At 35.2% G+C, this 20701-nt stretch overlaps 1 protein-coding gene across 4 annotated transcripts in view; it reads left to right on the top strand.

Moving 5' to 3' along the window:
- Positions 1 to 20701, top strand: part of LOC136031489 (protein mothers against dpp-like) — a 68760-nt gene that overhangs the window by 14600 nt on the left and 33459 nt on the right. For all 4 annotated transcript variants that reach the window (XM_065711132.1, XM_065711131.1, XM_065711133.1 and 1 more), the window contains exons 3-5: positions 9029 to 9203; positions 15308 to 15457; positions 17422 to 17532. In XM_065711132.1, coding sequence (XP_065567204.1) covers positions 9029 to 9203; positions 15308 to 15457; positions 17422 to 17532 — 436 coding nt within the window. The remainder of the gene's footprint in view (positions 1 to 9028; positions 9204 to 15307; positions 15458 to 17421; positions 17533 to 20701) is intronic.

Raw genomic sequence — 20701 nt, 5'->3', positions numbered from 1 at the left:
GTAGTTTTTGCCTTTTTTTAGTTTTTTCAGTTTTTTTTTAGTTTTTTATTGGTTTTTACCTTTATTTTAGCTTATTTTTCAGTTTTTTCCTTTTTTTTAGTTTTTTTTAGTTTTTAGTTTTTTAGCTTTTTTATTTTTTTTATTAGTTTTTAGTTTTTTTTGTAGTTTTTGCCTTTTTTTTTAGTTTTTTTAGTTTTTTAGCTTTTTTATTAGTTTTTAGTTTTTTTTGTAGTTTTTGCCTTTTTTTAGTTTTTTTAGTTTTTTAGCTTTTTTATTTTTTTTATTAGTTTTTAGTTTTTTTTGTAGTTTTTGCCTTTTTTTAGTTTTTTCAGTTTTGACGTCACCTGATCCAGTTTTTTCAGGTGACGTCACCTGATCCACGATCCACAGATCCACAGACAACTTATTTTTATATATATAGATAGATAGTTTTTTTTTTTTACTTATGTCCTGGTCGTCATTTATACTCCCTGTGTCCCGGTGCTTTGTTGATTGCTAATCGAACATTCCTTTTGTCCTGGTCGCTTTCTCTTTGAGTTTCGTCATTTATTTTTTTCTTTTTTAGTTCTTTTAGTTTTTACCTTTTTTAGTTTTTTTTAGTTTTTTAGATGAAAATTTTTTTTAGCTTTTTCCTTTTTTTCTTTTTAGTTTTTTATTGGTTTTTACCTTTATTTTAGCTTATTTTTCAGTTTTTTCCTTTTTTTTATTTTTTTTTTATTTTTTATTTTTTTTAGTTTTTTACCTTTTTTTAGTTTTTTTAGTTTTTTTAGTTTTTTAGCTTTTTTACTTTTTTTATTAGTTTTTAGTTTTTTTTTTGTAGTTTTTGCCTTTTTTTAGTTTTTTCAGTTTTTTTTTTAGTTTTTTATTGGTTTTTACCTTTATTTTAGCTTATTTTTCAGTTTTTTCCTATTTTTTAGTTTTTTTTAGTTTTTAGTTTTTTTAGTTTTTTACCTTTTTTTAGTTTTTTTAGTTTTTTTAGTTTTTTAGCTTTTTTATTTTTTTTATTTTTTTTATTAGTTTTTAGTTTTTTTTTGTAGTTTTTGTCTTTTTTTAGTTTTTTTAGTTTTTTTAGCTTTTTTATTAGTTTTTAGTTTTTTTTGTAGTTTTTGCCTTTTTTTAGTTTTTTTAGTTTTTTTGCTTTTTTATTTTTTTTATTAGTTTTTAGTTTTTTTTGTAGTTTTTGCCTTTTTTTAGTTTTTTCAGTTTTGACGTCACCTGATCCAGTTTTTTCAGGTGACGTCACCTGATCCATCCACAGACAGACAACTTATTTTTAGATAGATAGATATATATATATATATATATATATAGCCTATGTCACTTGTGTGTTTATGATGTGCTCCCGAAGAACTTATGCACTTGGCGAGTGATATCTATTGAAAACGCCCATATCCACGGTGGTGAGGGTGATATTTCGGTGGACATTTCAAATGCAATATACAGGTTTCAAGTTCGTGCCATTGTATATTTATTGCGCTTTAATTAGCTTATCTGCCGCATCATTGTTCACTGGATTATCGCCTGATCTTTATCCAAGTGTGTTGAGGGTCAACACTAATAATAAATACGACAGTTAAGATGAGCATGAAAGTAAAAGAGAAGATTTTAATAAAATTGTGAATAAACAGGTGGGTAAAGGTAAAAAAAGGTAGGTAAAGGATACGGCATTAGACTTTACAGTCCGTACCGGCGGTGCTGATCTCCGTTTCTTGGCCCTTCAGCCAGGAAGTGCAATGGGGGGTTGGGGGCCAGCCATCCTGTGCTTTCGCACACCCTTCCTGTTTACCTTCCCCAGATTTCTTCAGGTACCCATTTAGAGCTGGGTCGACTCTGACTAAGCTTACAGAGTCACACCACTGACCCCCGTCCCAAACTGAAGAATTGGGTACACTGGGATTCGAACCCGCGTCCTCTCAGACGAGATCCCGAATCCAGCGCACCAACCAACCAGGTGGGTAAAGAGCCTAATAAAAAAAATATTTAGGTAATTTTGAAAGATTATTGCTTTTTTTTTTAGCGAGGATGGAACTGTCTGATGGGAACTTCAGGATGGGGGATGTACTTTACTACTACTACTACTAATAATAATAACTCACTGCAGCACCAAGCCGCCTGAGGCCAACACAGCTACGCAAGCTCCTCCTCCAACCTAATCTATTTAAAGGTTCCCTCTTTACACCCTCCCAGGAAGTTTCCTTTTCCTTTAAATCTTTATTTATGACATCCTCCCCACCCAGACAAGGGCGACCTGCTTTCCGTGTAGCCACAGTCAGTTGGCCAAAAAGGACAATTTTCGGTAATCTGTCATCCTTCATACGTAGAACGTGGCCTAGCCATCTCAACCTTTCTTTCATTATAGCCCTAGAAAGCGGGATTGAACCGCATTTTTCGTACAACCTAGTGTTTAAAATACGGTCAGTCAGCCGGATACCCAGAACAATCCGTAGGCAATTTCTCTGAAAAACATCTAGTAAATTTTCATGTGCTTTTCGGAGTACCCATGCTTCAGAGCCATATTTGACCCCTGTCATCACTGTAGCTTCCAATATTCTAATCTTGGTTTGCAGACTTATCTTTCTATTCTTTCAAACTTTTTTTTAACTGTGAAAAACACCCTGAGCCTTAGCTATTCTACTTTCAACATCTTCACTGCTCCCACCATCTTTACTAATAATACTACCAAGGTAACTGAATCTCCCAGCCTGATCAATCTTTTCGTTACCTAATGTCACCTGTTCATCTTCATTTATTCCTAGCCTTAGTGACTTAGTCTTCTTAACATTAATTTTCAAGCCTATTTTAGCACCCTGAACTCGCAAAACCTCTAAAACTTCATTAATTTTGCTCATACTTTCATCTAATATGCTTAAGTCATCAGCATAATCTAAGTCCAGGAGCGTTTTTCCTCCCCATTTGATACCATGGTCTCCAATTGCCTTTCCTGTGCTCCTTAAGACGAAGTCCCATCAAAATGATCCATATAAAGGGGGATAGAACACAACCCTGTTTAACTCCTGATTTAATACAAAAGCAGTTGCTAATTTCATTTCCTACCTTAACCGCAGCAGTATTATTCTCGTACATAGCACAAATCACTTTAATGTATTTTTCTGGCATACCATATAACGATAAGACCTTTGTTAACGCTGTTCTATCAACAGAATCGAAAGCTTGCTCATAATCGATAAAACTGAGGACCAAAGATGTTTGACAACGAAGGGACTTCTCAATTATTAACCTAAGAGTGAAAACTTGGTCGACACATCTTCTACCGTTTCTAAAACCGTATTGTTCCTTTTCTAAAACCGTATTGTTGTTCCCTTAAAACTTTGTCTAGAGCATCTCTCATTCTAAAAAGTATCATATTACTCAGTAATTTGCTACCTAAAGAGACCAGACTAATGCCTCGATAATTACGACACTCACTCTTGTCACCTTTCTTATACAGTGGTTTAATTAAGGTTTTACTAAAATCATTGGGTACTTCCCCTTTTTCAAAAATCATGTTCATAATCTTCAGTAGCTTATTCCTAACCTCAGAGCCACCATATTTAAGAAACTCATTAATCATACTATCAGCACCTGGGGCTTTATTATTTTTTAATCCTTTTAGTACTGTCGCTAATTCTTCCTCACTAAACAAATCTTCCTTCACATCCAAGGTATCACAAACTTTTTCTTTTTCATCTAGATCTTTTCCTGCAACTGTATCTCGGTTTAGCACATTCTCAAAATGTTCCACCCATCTTTCTTTAACTTATTCCTTATCATTAATTGTGGCCCCATTTCTATCTTTAACTGGGACTAGTCCGGATTGGCTACTCCCTTTCAATTTATTAACATGCCAGTATAATATTTTACTATTATGCCGTCTAGCCGCATCTTCCAGATCCTCAGCAATTTTATCCATGGCCTCCACTTCACATCTCCTTAGTTAATATTTTAATGCTTTCTCCACTTTCTTTACATTCCTTTCGTTTTCATACGACCTATCACTCAGATAATTCTTATACAAACCCCTTCTACTCTCTATTAAACCTAAAACTTTTTCACTAATATTCCTAGTTGCAGTCTTAGCACTATTCCCTAGGACACCATCAGCAACTTCACAAATTATTTTTCTGAAATTATTCCATCCATCTTCTACATTATCAAATTTTGATTTCTCAAGTTTAGTATTCAACTGTTCCTGGAAGTTTTTTCTCGAATTTTCATCCTGGAGTCTACCAACATCATAACTTTCCGGGAGGGAGCTACCCTTCCGAAATTTCAGCTTTAAATTAACCATAGACACTACATGATGGTGATCTTTACTTTTAACATCAATAACAGCACTCCTATACACCCTAGTATCTTGTATTGATCCTGCTAGTCTTCTGTTTACAATAACATAATCAATAAGGTTTGCTGTCTTCCTATCACATGAATACCATGTCAACTTATGGGCCATTTTGTGACCAAACACCGTATTGGTTATAACTAGGTTGTTAACATACAAAATTGCAAAAGCCAATAGCCATTGCTGTTTTCTTTTCCTACATCAAATTTACCTAGGCTAGGATACCATATATCCCTATTTCTACCAACCTGGGGATTAAAATCTCCTAGCAAAAACACCATATTTCTACCTGGTACCCTGTCTATTTGCTCCTGTAACTGTAAGTAAAATTCATCTGAGTCACTAGTATCTCCATCAGTTGGTTCAACGGGGGCATATACTACTATAACTGAAAGTGCTAACTTTAAAAGTACTTTACGTTTGATTGAAATTTCTATGAAAATTTACTCTTGAGGGAGGGTGAACCAGACTCATCTGCATTATTTGAGAAAAAGAACAGAAATTAAATAAAGAAAACAAGTTTTTTTTAACTCAAAAAAGGAACAACATAAAAACTCAAAACGAACCGAAATTATTCCGTATACGAAGGCTTGCACCTCCTCAATACCTTACTCTTCACACTAAAGTTTGACTGTTTGCCCCAATTTTTTAAGAACGGCTACTGAAACACAGAGGGTGTTTAATTAGAATAGGAAGCTTTTTTTAAAAGTGCTAACAGTCTTAGCGTAAAGAGAAAGATATTGATGAGGGGCCAACCCGTCATATACGGAATAATCTCTGTTCGTTTTGGGTTTTAATTTTCCTTTGTTGCTGTTTTGTTTTGAGTTTTGAGATAGCCATTTGTTCAAAAAATAGAGTAGAACTTTCAACTATGCTGCATTAGATGGCCATCTTAAAATTTTTATCGGATGTCCTTAGGGAGAAAATGTACTTGGGAGGGGACTAGGTGCCTTCCAATCTTTTTGGTAAAAAAAAACAGGGCACTAGAACTTTTGTTTTTTGTTCAAAAGAACTGCTTTCTGTTCTTATAGGACCATTAGATCAATACGATCAATCCTGAAAAAAATTGACGAAAGAAAAGAAAAACACATAAAAAATCTGTGGTCTTTCTTCTGCCAAAAAATGCAAAATTCTTAGTTTTTGTACATAGGAGCTTGAAACCTTCACAGTAGAGTTTGCTGACCTGCTGAATTTGATGGCGTTATTTTTGTTTGGATCGCTTTTTTTTCTGGGGGGTCCTGCTTTTTTGAAAATCAGGTAAATTTTCTCATGCTCATACCTTTTGATGGATAACATTAAAAATAATTAACTTTATATCCTTAGAATCAAACAGTTCGTGGTCCTTTCCTCAACGCCTCGCTCTTTACGCTAAAGTTTTTTATTGCTTTAAAAGTAGGGTTTTGAGAAAGAGTCAAACTTTAGCGTAAGGCGTTGAGGAGGGGACAACCCCTTTCATATACGGAATACCTTCTGTTCGTTTTAAGTTTTAATGTCGCTCCTTGCTTACTGTTCAAAAAAACTTGTTTTTTTATTTAATTAACATAAAAAGTATATATTGTTATCAAAACTCCATTTTATCAGAGTTTCGGATACTATTCGGCTGAATAACTCAAAGTGCAAATTATTTTCTGGTATTTAGAACACCTTGGGGTCTTTAGCCCAACTCATCTTAGTACCTGATCATTTTGAGATCAACTCAGTTATTTTTTGTAATTTCTGTTCGTTTTATGTTCCATTTATTTATTGATGGTGATTTGTGGTGGTTTTACGTTTGGAAAACTATTTGACTTTATGTCGATTCTTTTTTGGTTTATCATAGCTCTTTACTTTTCTTTGAAAAACTTGTTTTGTTGAATTTTTTTATTAATCAATATTTAAGACAAGCAGAAATAAAGTCTTCTAATGATGCGAGCTTAACCGGAGACTGATTAACGACTAATAAGTTTATCTTCTGATGACAGAGAAATTTTTATTTGTGCTTTTATGTTTTTCGTTTGTAAAAGAGCCACGGCATTTATCATATACATCCCAGAATTAGAATAAGATCTTTCAACCTCTGTACTTGCATGGAATGTTAAGGATCGGGGGCGAATTAATCCCTACAGTTTGAATTTGCAACACTGTTAAAAACGAAATTAAATTAAGAAACGTATTTTTTCAAACGAAATAAAAAAGCGACATTAAAATTTAAAACGACGAAAATTATTCCGTGTTTTTTTTTCTGTTTTGGCGTTTACTCCCAACACTCTCCACGGAGAATACCCCCTCCCCGCGAAAAAATGCCTCCGGCGTCTACTCCTCCTTGGAAAATAAGGATTTCCAAATTTAAGTTTTATTTAAGTTTTGTTTTTCATTTTCTGTAGGGGGAAGGAATTTTCGGTCTTGTGTATTATACGCCCCTCACTCAAGTTTACTATTACTACTAACAACTCACCGCAGCACCAGCCCGCCTGAGGGTAACACAGCTACGCACGCTCTTCCTCCATACCAATCTATTCAAAGCCTCTCTCTTTACACCCTCCTAGGAAGTTCCCGTTTCTTTTAAATATTTCTTTATCACATCCTCCCATCCCAGACGAGGACGACCTGCTTTCCGTTTAGCCCTTGTCTATTCTGCTGTTAACATCAATCTTTTCGTTACCCAACGTTATCCTTTCATCTTCACTTATTCCTAGACTTAGTTTTCTTAATATTAATTTTCAAACCCATTCTAGCACCCTGGAATCACAAAACCTCTAAAAGTTCATTCATTTTGCTCCCATTTTCATATAGGATGCTTAAATCATCAGTATAATCTAAGTCCAGGAGAATTTTTTCCTCTCGACTTGATTCCGTGGTCTCCCATTGTCTTTCCTTTGCTCCTTAATACAAAGTCCGTCAAAATGAGCCATATAAAGGGGGATAGAACACAACCCTGCTTTACTCCTGATTTAATACAAAACCAGCTGCTAACCTCATTTCTTACCTTAACCGCGGCAGAAAGCTCTTTTATCAACAGAATCGAACGCTTGCTCATAATCGATAAAGCTAAGGACCAAAGGTGGTTGAAAACTATAAAACTAAGGACCAAAAGTGTTTGACAACTAAGGCACTTCTCAGTTACTAACTAAGAGAGAAATTTTGGTCGACACATCCTCTACCTTTTCTAAAACCACACTGTTCTTCTCTTAAAACTTTGTCTACAGCATCGCTCAGTCTAAAAAGTATCATATTACTAAGTAATTTGCTTTCTACAGAGACCAGACTAATGCCTCGATAATTTCGACACTCACTCTTATCACCTTTCTTATACAGTGGTTTAATTAAGGTTTTACTAAAATCATTAGGTACTTAACCTTTTTCCAAAAATCATATTCATATTCTTTAGTAACTTATTTCTAATCTCAGAGCCACCATATTTGAGAAACTCATTAATCATACTATCAGCACCTGGGGCTTTATTATTTTTTAATCCTTTTAGCACTGTCGGTAATTCTTCCTCACAAAACATATCTTCCTTCACATCCAATGTATCACAAACTTTTTCATTTTCATATATATCTTTTCCTGCAACTGTATCTCGGTTTAGCACATTCTCGAAGTATTTCGCCAGTAAAATAGTAAAATATTAAAAGTAGTAATAGTAAAAATAGTAAAATATATAATAGTAAAATATTATACTGGCATGTTAATAAATTGAAAGGGAGTAGCCAATCCGGACTAGTCCCAGTTAAAGATAGAAATGGGACCACAATTAGTGATAAGGAATAAGTTAAAGAAAGATGGGTGGAACATTTTGAGAATGTACTAACTAAGAGTGAAATTTTTGTCGACAAATCCTCTACGTTTTCTAAAACCACACTGTTCTTCTCTTAGTACTCTATCTACAGCAGCGCTCAGTCTAAAAAGTATCATATTACTAAGTAATTTGCTTCCTACAGAGACCAGACTAATGCCTCGATAATTAAGACACTCACTCTTATCACCTTTCTTATACAGTGGTTTAAGTAACGTTTTACTAAAATCATTCTGTACTTAACCTTTTTCCAAAAATCATATTCTTATTCTTTTGTAACTTATTTCTAACCTCAGAGCCACCATATTAAGAAACTCATTAATCATACTATCGGCACCTGTTGTCCTTTTAGTACTGTCGCTAATTTTCATTTTCATTTTCATTTTCACAAACTTTTTCATTTTCCTTTATATCTTTTCCTATAACTGTATCTCGGTTTAGCACTTTCTCGAAGTGTTCCACCCATCTCTTTTCAACTCTTCCCTTATCACTAGTTATGACTTCGTTCCTACCTTTAACTAAGAAAAGTCAGGATTGACTACTCCTTCTCAATTATGCCATCTTACATTTAGGAAGGATTTAGAAAGATAATTCAATCAAATAAAATTCTAGCCTGGACAGTACTTAATAAGTCCAGTTCAACTGGGGCAAGTTGTAATGGAGAAAGCATAACTTTTCAGCATTTTCTCCTTTCAAAGACCTTCATTTTTCCTCATAAACGTTCCGAACTGTGCTGACAAATCTTTTGCTTGGGACGGAAGTGAGCGGACAGCAGAGATGCTTCCGAGCAAGTTGTGCCGGTGTCTTGAAACGACGGCTGTTATTTTGCCACCACTCCAACAAACCCTTTAATTAATCTGTTTAACTAATTAGTTTTTTGAAAAGATATATTTAATTTAAATGTTGAATTTCAGGTATCTCATAGGAAAGGTTTACCACATGTTATTTACTGCCGTGTTTGGAGATGGCCAGATTTGCAGTCGCATCATGAGCTCAAACCCCTTGAAATGTGCCAGCATCCGTTCTCAGCGAAAGAAAAAGAAGTTTGTATAAACCCTTATCATTACAAAAGAGTGGAAAGTCCTGGAAGTAAGTGCTATATCCTAATATCAATGTTACCTTCCTCAGAATAAAAGCAACAACTCCTTTTTATATCGTAATGATATACAGGATGATCTATTGAAATATATGACATCATTATTCAATATTATGCATATTAGTATATAGCATAATATGTAATGTGTAACATCATGATATAATATGAATACATAAGCATTATAAATGAAAGGACATAAAGGATGATATGCTTCTGGTTAAATCTCAATGATACCATTAAAGTGATAAAGAATTCAGTACCTCTCTTAGAAACAATTAAAACTAATAACCAGATAAGATAGATCGATTTAGTCAAAATTTAGTTTCTTTTTTACAATTCAATTTAATGGATTTTTTAAATTATTAAAAATAACCTTTGTTCCAAAACTTTGTTTTTACTCTCAAACCGTATTTCCTAGGGTTTTTTTTTTATCTCTCCAAGTCTAATTTCGATTTTGAGGTTATGTTTAGCATGAGGATATTCCCGTAAAGGCGCCTAAACGATACACCCCCCTCCTTGAAGGTTAAATTCGTTAAAACCTTGTTTTAGCAAAAACCTTGGATTGCTTGGGAACAGTGTTGAAAAGTTAGATTGATAGTCTTAATAAACAAGATGCATAAGTCTTACGATAATGTAGTGAAGTTTCTTATATATTTAATACTAACTGTTGGGGTGGCGCTTCGCGCCACCCTAATACCTAGTTGGTGGGGGCGCTTTGCGCCCCCCAAGCCCCCCCCCCCGCGCGTAAGTCGTTACGCGCCATGTTAGTTACGTGCCATTGTAATTGTGTCCCTGTGTCCCACCTGTGGATATATATATATATATATATATATATATATATATATATATATATATATATATATATATATATATATATATATATATATTTGAAAATTAGCGAAAATTTTCATGCCCATGGCCCGAACACACCTGAATATCATGGTTGCAGCAATAGCTGCACTCTAGTACAGAGAAAAATCACGGCCCATAGTCGCCAAAACCTTGAAAACATCTTTAAAAAAACACTGTATCACAAGGAAAATTTGCCACCGTTACTGATGCAGGAATGATAGCTATTATTTAAATTCAATTTAATAATGAAAATTTATTGCCGAAACAAATTTCTGGGAATTTTGATAAAGAGCTGAAAACGCTTATAAGTCTTTTTTTTGTACTAGTAGGGCAATAGAACATCATTGAGAGCTGTTTAAGATCATCTGAAAGCTAGTATTCATTTTTAAGTGCTTTTTATAATTAACAATTCAAAATTCAAATAGGTATGAATACTTTTATTAGACAGTGGAAGACCATGATACAAATTCTGGATATTTCGATCGCATGCACAGTGACCGTCATCAGAAGGTGAACTAAAATATAAACTTGGATTGATCCCTATTTGAACTGTTATTTGTATACCATGGAATGGCAGTGCGGTCTTCAAAAATACTTACGCGTTTTTATGAATTCGTGATAACATCCTAAGATGCCTTATAGCACTCAAATGCGTTTTTTGTGTTAAGATTTAAAACCATAAAAGGTCTTTCAATGAAATCTCCATAATCAAAAACTCTTGAACTGGTGCTCAAAATCCCCCTCTTGAATAACCCGCTTTCTATAAAAAAAGAGTTGATAAACTATCAAGTGAAAAAAATTCATTCGAATTTTAAGTTAATTCGTTAATAATAGTGTTTTTTTGTTTTCATGTCAACACTAAAATCAGTTACGAAATAAGTTCTTGGGAATTCCGAAAAAGTGCTTGATTCCCTGACATGTCTTCTTTTTCTTTCTTTGAACTTGGGTTCAGTTAAATGGAGTTGAGTTGCACGGCGCTCGGTTACATGTACACCCCGAGCTATAGTTACAAACATTTAATAATAGATTTTTCCATTAAAAGAAAAAAACATTACAAGGAACAGAACTCCCCTTGAGACCCTGTTCTATAAAAAAATTAAATAAAAAAAACAAGTTTTTTTTAACTGAAAATAAGGAGCAACATTAAAACTTAAAGCGAACAGAAATTACTCCGTATATGAAAGGGGCTGTTCTGTCCTCAACGGCCCGCTCTTTACGCTAAAGTTTTTTACTGTTTTAAAAAGTAGAGTTGAAAAAAAGAGTCAAACTTTAGCGTAAAGAGCAGGGCGTTGAAGAGGAAAAGCCCCTTTCATATACGGAGTAATTTCTATTCGTTTTAAGTTTTAATGTTGCTCCTTACTTTCAGTTAAAAAAAACTTGTTTTTTTTATTTAATTTCTAGATGTTTTTGAATTAATGCACATTTTGATTTTGGCTCTCCGCACATAAATAATTAAAACGGAATTTGCATATTATTTTTTTTTTGCTAAATGGCCTTCTCATGCTTTAATCGGAAGATTTTGAGAGAAAAAAGGAGCGGTGGAGGAGGCATAGTTGCCCTCCAATTTTTGATTACTTAAAAAGGTAACTAGAACTTTTAATTTTTACGAACGTTATCATTAGTAAAAAATATACGTAACTTACGAATTAATTTACGTAACGAACTTCTATATTTGTATGTTTATTACGTATATGAGGGGGTTCGCCCCCTCGTCAATACCTCGCTCTTTACACTAAAGCTTAAGTTTTGTCTCAATTCCTTAAGAATGACCCCTGAATCACAAAGGCCGTAGAATAAATAGTTGAAAATACTAAAAAATACTTTAGCGTTTCAGTTTAATATACTGAAGTATACTATACTTTAGCGTTTCAGTTCTGCTCCTTGCTTTCAGTTTAACAAACTTTTCATATTTATTTTTTCATTATTTTTTAAATAATGGTAGAAAATCTTCTTCTAGAAGCGCCCCCTTCATGGAAATTATCTTCTTCCATGACAAATTCCTCCATGGAAAGATCCTCCCACATACCCTCCCCCTTCAACTTCTCCCCCCCCCCAAACCAAAAAAATCCCCCTGAAAATGTCTGTACAGTTCCCAATGACCACTACTCTATGTAAACACTGATCAAAGTTTGTAACTTGCAGCCCTCCCACGGGAACTGTGGGGGAGTAAGTCGTCCCCAAAAACATAGTTATTAGGTTTTTCGACTAAGGTGAATAAAATGGCTATCTCAGAGTTTTGATCCGTTGACTTTGGGGAACAAATGAGCGTGGGAGAGGGCCTAGGTGCCCTCCAAATTTTTAGTCACTTAAAAAGGGCACTAGAACTTTTAATTCCCCTTAGAAAGAGCCCTCTTGCAACATTCTGGGACAACTGGGTCAATACGATCACCTGGAAAAAAAAATAAACACGCACCCGTGATTGGTCTTCTGGCAAAAATACAAATATCCACATTTTCATAGAAAGGAGCTTGAAACTTTTACAGTAGGGTTCTCTGATACGCTGAATGCGATGGTGTAATTTTCGTTAAGATTTTATGACTTTAGGCGGTGTTTCCCCCTATTTTCTAAAATCAGCTAAATTTTCTCCGGCTCGTAACTTTTAATGAGTAAGACTAAACTTGATTAAACTTATATATTCAAAATTAGCATTAAAATGCGATTTTTTTATGTAACTATTGGTATCAAAATTCCATATTTTTTTTTAGAGTTTCGGTTACTATTGAGCCGGGTCGCTCCTTAATACAGTTCGTTACCACGATCTGTTTGATACTGTTCCATTCTATATTTTCAGTTTTGATTGAAAGACTCAAATGGAGGTTGTAGATAGATATACAGACAATATAGAAGAGAAAACAAAAACTCTCCCGTTTTTCCATGTGTGACTTCATACAAGGATTTATTATTGCGAGAATACTTGAGGATACTAATCATGTCAGAATGTTTTAAGTGGCTCCGTTCAAATATTTATGTCAAAATGCTCTTTGCAAAAGGTCGCACTTTTTTAAATTCAATTTTAAACTTGTGTAAGCCGTCCTAGCCGACTGGTTTGCGCACTAGATTCGGAATCCACTGTCCTAAGGGCGGGAGTTCAATTCCTGGTGTGGCCGGTTATTTGGTTTCGGACAGGGGTCAATGGCGTGACTCTTTAAGGTCAGCCAGAGTCGATTCAGCTCTAAATGGGGGCCCGGAGAAATTTGGGAAATGTAAGCGGGAAGGGTATGCGAAAGCACAGGATGGCATTTCCTGGCAGGAGGGCCTTGAAGTAGAGATCTGCACCGCCGGTTTGGACTTTAAGGGTCTGGTGCCGTATTCTTAACCTTGTTTTTCTTACTTTTTTTGTGCAGACAGTAAAATATCCATTAATAGAAAAGCCACTGCTTTCTTTAAAAGTTGTTTAAAGGTATTAGTAGGATTAAATGTATCTGAATCAGGCATGACAAACGGTTTCGTCAAAATGCCGTTTCCTGAAAATTGGGTTTATTGACCGGTATCTTTTTCGTGAAGCAGGGTAATGTAGTTGGCTTGGGACTACAGCTCTTAGTTTGAATCAGAATTGAACGAAATTTTGGGAATCTTTAGAATTCTTCTTAATTGTGGAGCAGACCTTTGAGATTAACCCAATTCTAGGGACTCCGGATCTACTCTATAAATCTAGAAAGAGCCCCCCAACCCCGTCCCCTCCACGCCCTCTTTTCTGCAAATGTATCTGATCAAAACGCGAGATACCCATTTTGTTCAAAATGCTCCAGAGATCTGAATACAAAAACTCCAGGGTCGACACAACCTCCAGAGCCCGGGTGCAAGTGTTGTAAATTATGCCCGGAGCATATAATGTTTTAATGGAAGGGGTGGTCGTATAAACTTTGGAGGAGACTCATTTGATTGAACATTGAAATTTCTAATGCCCTTTATAAGAGTCCAAAGAGACACTAGGACAACTAGTCTCTTCCTCCCACGCCCTCTTTCCCCAAAATACATCGGATCAAAATTTTGAGACAGCCATTTGTTCAAAATGTTCCAGAGATCAGGGAACAAAACTCCGACGTTGACACAACCTCGCAGAGCCCAGGGGCAGCTCTTGTAAGCTATGCCCCGGTGGCATATAAGGTATTTACGGAATAGGTTATGAAATTGAAAGTTCCAGTTCTCTTTTTAAGATTCAAAAGCGATCGAAGGGCAACTAGCCTTCTCCCTCGCGTCCTCTATTCTCCAAATGCATCTGATCAAATTTATGAGATAGCCATTTGGTTGAAATCGTCCAAAGATCAGAAAACAAAATCTCTAGTGTCGACATAGAAAATATTTTCTTTTTTTACATATATACAACTGTAAAATGGTCCCCCAAGAGCCGAGAGGCAAGTGTTGTAAGTTATGTCCCGGCAGCATATAGGGTCTTTATGGAAGGGGTGGTCGTGTAGACTTTGGAGGAGGCTCATTTGTTTGTAAATTAAAAGCCTTAGTTCTCTTTTTAAGAGTCAAAAGTGATTGGAGGGCTACTAGCCCCCCCCCCCATCGCCCTTTTTCACCCAAGTCCATGCAATTAAAGTTTTGAGATAGCCGTTCCGTTCATATACTCCAAAGGTCAGAAAACAAAAACTGAGGGTCGACACAATTCCCCAGCGCCTAAGGGCAAGTGTTGTAAGTTATGCTCGGGGGGTATACAAGGTTCTTGCGGAGGAGGTGGTCCTTTAGACTCTGAAGTATGCTCATTTGATTATAGATTTAAAGTTTTAGTTCCCTTTTTGCTTCAGTTCCCTCTAGCTTACTCCATTGGCGCTTTACTGAACAAGGATTATATTGCAAATACTTTCTTTTGTACTTATTACAACATTGAAAACAAAGCGAAAATTTCCGTGAAATAAAATCTTGAACTGGTGAGCTTTCAGCAGTTAATATTACTATATGTCAAATATTCAGTTTCATTTTACTAGTTCTTACCGAGACTCCAAGCGCCAATTACGCAGTAGGCTTTAGACTTTTACTGTTAGGGAAACGGGCAGTAGCTAAACTCTTGCTTGTAGTTATTTCTGTTCGTTTTAAGCTTGATTTGCATATTCAATTGAAGTTTTACTCGTTTTAAAATTTATTTATTCATTTACAATAGTACCTATTATATTTTTGTTGAATATGATTCTTTATTTAATTTCTGTTTGTTTTGTGTTTCATTTATTTTTAATATGAACCTATGATTAACAACGAAACATTGTTACATATCTGTTCATGATTTTCCATGTTTGTGTTGCAGTACTGCCGCCAGTCCTAGTGCCACGCCATAGCGATTTCGTGCCTGGCCATGCGTTTCTTCCATTTCAGCAAATGCCAGAGCCAACAATGCCACATAATGTGTCTTATGGAAGCCATGGATTTGGACATACGCCTTCCCACTCAGGATCAGGTGACTTTGACTGTTCTTGTTCCCTTTTCATTTTTACATTGAAATATGATAATTAAGCTACACGCGGATGTACTTTAAGTCAAGCTCCAAGGATTCTGTGATGGATGATAGAAAATGGTTCTTTTTGATCGTAGAGATTTCTTCACTCGCTGTTACGGGTGAAACGCCTATAAGTTGGTTCGGATTGCTAAATATCTATACGATTAAGGCATATATCCCCTGTGCAAGAGTTGATATGCTATTTTTCTGCTCTCCCCTGGTCCTAATATCTCAAAGAAAGATAAAAAATTTAACTATCACTCTATAGATAAGATTCAGTTCATCTATCTACTGAATTATAATTTTGAACTTCAGTGTCCAGGGTTTTTTAATATGCAAATACGGCAGAAATTAGCTAAAAATTGTTGAAACATAACAATTTTTAATTTTTAACCCAAACAATAGCAAACTGAAAGTATTATTAATGTCATGTACTATTTTTTTTAATTCTTAAAAGTAAAATTTAGCTTGAATTGGTCAGCCTCTTTGGGCCTTCAAAAAAAGAATGTACGGTCAGTTTAGATTGAGTTGTTGTCCCCTTATGGAGGTTCCAAAAAGAACTTACAAAAGCAAGAGTGATTTGCTTAGTTATAGTAGTTTAATATCACAACATATTGGGAAGGAAGTGGGCTCTGGGATCCCTGTCAATTTGGATAGGTCTTGTGTGTGCTATTTAATGCTTTTAAGAGCTGTTTGGCAGTCTTGCGAAGAAAAGAAGGGAAATTGCTTTCAATGAATTCAGTTATTCCAAGTCATCAAAAAAGAGCTATTTTGCAAGAAAATACTTCTGTGCAGTTCACCAATTTAATTAGCTCAAATGCCAAGTTTCTGTTGAATGTTTTCGATTAAAAACAAAAACTAACCTTGCATTTGATGCCCACTTAATTGGACAATCTGTCTTGGCTTTTTCTACATTTGGCCATGACTTTGACTTTTCCCCCAACTATACCCTTTTTTTTTAATTCAAAACTGTCATTTTTAATCACGTAGATAAATAGATAGATTTATTCTTCATATAACAATACAATAGTAACACCACAATCTACAAATCCCCACAAAGGCTCATTGGCCTGTAGGATAGTGATTATGAAACAAATCTCATAAAATTAAACTTTTAAACATTTAAACGCTTAACATGTAAAGCATTTGCTTCATAAAAATGGGAAAAAAAAAAAACATAAGGATTGAGAGCTCATTAAATAAGCTTAATCAAACTGTAATTGATCACAATGACTATAACTATAATTTAAAAAATGTAACACGTCCAGGAAAAGCTGAAAAACTGTTCAAGATGTGTCATATGTACAAAATGTTTGTAGAGGTGCAGAACTAATTATCTGATATTTAATGGTGATTGATGTCACACGTTCTCATATAAGTACGCTCAAAAAGTGGGAGTCAACTCATTGTCTTGAAGTCCTTATAAAGAATTTATATTGGAAATGTAATTATTTAGTCCTTAATTCTATTCCCGAGTAGAGAGCCTTGTGAGGCGTGCTGATCGTCTCTTGTCTTTTCTGGTGAACAAAAACTAGCTTCTTCTATTATGAAAAGAGAGTCAGTGGAAATATAATGCCAAATTAGAGTTAAAGCGGAGATACATAAACAAAATGGTGCTGTTATTTTTCCATCTCGTTGCTTTCTTTGATTCTAGTTTTTGGTTATATGTTTCAACACTATGCCCAACCAACGTGGTCCCTAGAACCATAGTCTCTCTCCTATATTATTAGTACATCACTTTATTGTTAGTTGTGCATTCAACTCTCTTTCTTATTTCTCTCTACTTCCCATCCTCTCTCTCTCTTTCTCTCTCTATCTCTCTCTCTTTCTCTCTCTCTCTCTCTCTCTCTCTCTCTCTCTTCCTCTATAAGTCTCTCTCACTCTTCCTCTCTTTCCTTTCTTTTTAATATTGCATTTTTTTTTAGGCGGTCCTTCCATGAGCCCCCTGCCAAATCCTAGCTCCCAGATGTCAAGCGTACCGAGCCCAGCCAGTGTGGTTTCAAGTGATCCCAGTAGTCCTTATGGACAGATACCAGGTAGGCCTAGGCTATTGGGTATAATTCTTGTGTATTACGTTTCGAATCACTGAGCTTATTGTTTGTCGTAAATCACGACCTGAAAACTAGTTTGATCGTTATTGGGACAATTTATGTCAAGTCCCTTCAGCCAGGAAATGCAATGGGGGGACGGGGCTCAGCCATCCTGTACTTTTGCGCACCCTTCTTGCTTACCCTCCCCAGACTTCTTCAGGTACCCCTTTAGAGCTGGGTCAACTCTGGCTGAGCTTACAGAGTCACGTCACTAGTCCTTGGCTAAGACGATAACTGGCCGCACCAAGAACTGAACACTCGCCCTTCGGACAAGAGATTCCAAATCCAGCACGCCATCCACTTGGCTAGGACGACTACTTGCTACTAGGACTAGTAAGTAATTACTGCAAATCGGTATAGCTAAGGACTTGGCATCTTTCCTACGGATGTAATCGCTGCTAATAAGTATATGTAATCCCTAATAAGTATATGCAAATCCTGTATAAATAATGTAATCCCTGCTATTATTATTTTGTTCAATACTTCCATCTGTAATTGTCATAGATATGCAGATTGTACAGGCCGACTCGAGGTTCATTGCTATGAAATTCTTAACAAATAAAGAGATGTTATTGTTTCAAAACAAGTGAATGGCGGACGACAAATGCACGACGTAATGGTGTACAACGAGTCAGCCTATACATTCTGCATTCTTGATTTACTGGTAATTATATAAATTTTCACTTTGAAGCATATTCATGCCTGTTTTCTCTCAGTTTTTGGCCAACTATCTTTACTACTGCCGTTGCATTTGTGGCACATGCTTGCGGTACTTGAAGTATTTGGTGCATTTGGTTGTGGCATCCAATTTTAGAACCGCTGATGTACTCTCTATAACTGTTTGGTTTTGACTCACATTCATTAGAAGAACTTCGGAAATAAATTATTTTTTATTTTTAAGTCCATATCAATGATTTTGGCTATAGCAACTTTACTTGTAGGTTTTCCCTGATCAACTTGCCAGTTTTATTTATTTTGAGTTATAAATATTCTCATACAGTTCAATAATTAAAAAAGAAAAATTGTCCAATTTTCTTTGTTATTGCTGCGGTTCCCGTGGCATACACTCGCCGCGCCCCAAATTCCCACTGCACCGTTGAAGAAGCCATGATTCAATTTATACAACTGCAATAGGACATTTTTTTCTTTTTTTTCTACAGAATGCTCAAATTATTTTAATTAGAAAAATTTAATTTGTAGATTTTCCTTATTGATAGGAGATTTATTTATATTTAAAAATTTGAATAGGGAGAAAAAACCGGTATATACAAAATAAACAGAACAAAAAACTTTAAATAATAAAAATTCGAATGTTTCGACTCCACGTCTGGGAGCTTTTATCAATGGAAAATATCTTTTTTATTATTATTTAAAAAAAATTCTGTTGATGAAGGCTCCCGGACTGGAATCGAAATATTTGTATTTTTATCATCTAATTATTTCTTTGTTCTGTTTTATTAAATTATACCTGTTTTTTTCTCCATAAAATTCTGTTAATGGAAAAGCCGTGCAGTCTAAGAATTTTTTTAGATTTTATGTATGAGATTAAGGCTAGGTATATGACTGTTTGAGTTATTTCAGCCATATATTTCGCTTTACCCCCTTTATGCAACAACCTCATGGTGCTCTCTTGTTTTCCCGTGAAACATTAGATGGCAGTTAAAATTGTTTAAATTTAACCCCCTTGAGCTCCGTGTCTTATTTGCATGCGACCTTAGCTCTAGGGTTGTAACTAGTATGCTCTTATTCGAGGGCAAGCTTGGAGATATTGTCAATAAAAATCAGTCTAACCTATAGAATTGTATTGCTGCAAATTAACTGTTCATAATTCTCCTATTTAATCCTTCATTCGTATATCTTTTTCATTTTTCTTGATTTGTTGTTGACAGCCAGCTCAAGCGAGGATGAAGGATCCAAAGATACTTCAAAAGGTTGTGAGTATTTAAACCAAAATTTTTCTACATTGCTCTTAAATTGACGGTATTGTATTGTTTGTTATGTAAAATCTATAACCAAAAATGTATACTAATTAGTAGAACTTCCATATAGTAGCATACATAAAAAAAAATCTGAGCTACAGTTCTACCAGGCGAGTAACCTGAATATTTTCTTGATTTTGTATAGCGTTCTTAAGTTTGGTATAGAATTTAAATGTTGTCTTGTAAGTAGAGTTTGTGCCATCAGTGATGAATTTTGTCAACTCTAGGTCCATTTAAATATGTAGATGGTGATTATTATTGTATTTAGCAAAAAGCAGTGTCTTCAGTTGACTTTTTCAGAGCTGGCCTGAGGACGTCAGAACCAATAAATGTATACCTTGATGGGACATGACCAACATTACCCTAGCTGGGGGTACAGTGATTTGATGCCCATGTTGACGTAATTTGATCCACTTTGTCTGAAAAGGGCAATTGAAGACGGCTTAGATTCAGCTTAGGCGAGACAAAAACCAATAGAGTAGCCCATCATTTTCTCCCTCTCATCGGAAATTGCCGAACTGCTAGAACCTAGTTTTACTCTTACCAGGAATAAATGAGAAAACAATTTATTTCTCTTTCATGGAAGACCCTTTTTTCTAATTTTTAAGGAGGGTCATTTTTAAAAGTTTTGCAAGTTAAATTTGCCTTGGGTCGTCGCATTTAATATGAAAATATTATATCCATTGACGATAGGAAAGGGGAGGGCAAATTGGTATTAATATGCTTTCTGTCAATTCATGGCAAGCCCTTAATACTCATGAATGCAGTAAAGAAGGACTATACCCTGTCAAGAGAAGATGGAAAGAAAGGAAACTAATAGATGCTTTGACGCTCCTAGCCAACGGGTCCTAAAGTTTTTGTACTTCTATGGATGCGAGAACATAGGACAATTCAGGGATTTGATTAGAGCAGAGCGTTGACTGACAAGTATCGTAGTGAGAAGTAGTATGTACCCCATGTTTTTTTTTCTTCCGGCCGCTTCATAGAGAAAAAAATGATTGTATAAACATAGGAGGGGGCACATATACCCATCAGTTTTTTTATTGCCAGTTTTCAGTGCTCCGGGATAGATAAATCCATAAATCCGGGGTACAGCGAGGATTTATGAAATTCATAAATACGGGGTACAGCGTAAA

Source organism: Artemia franciscana, chromosome 9 (genome assembly GCF_032884065.1).
Source record: "Artemia franciscana chromosome 9, ASM3288406v1, whole genome shotgun sequence".
Taxonomy (NCBI): Eukaryota; Metazoa; Arthropoda; class Branchiopoda; order Anostraca; family Artemiidae; genus Artemia; species Artemia franciscana.
This window is presented reverse-complemented; position numbering and strand designations above follow the sequence as displayed.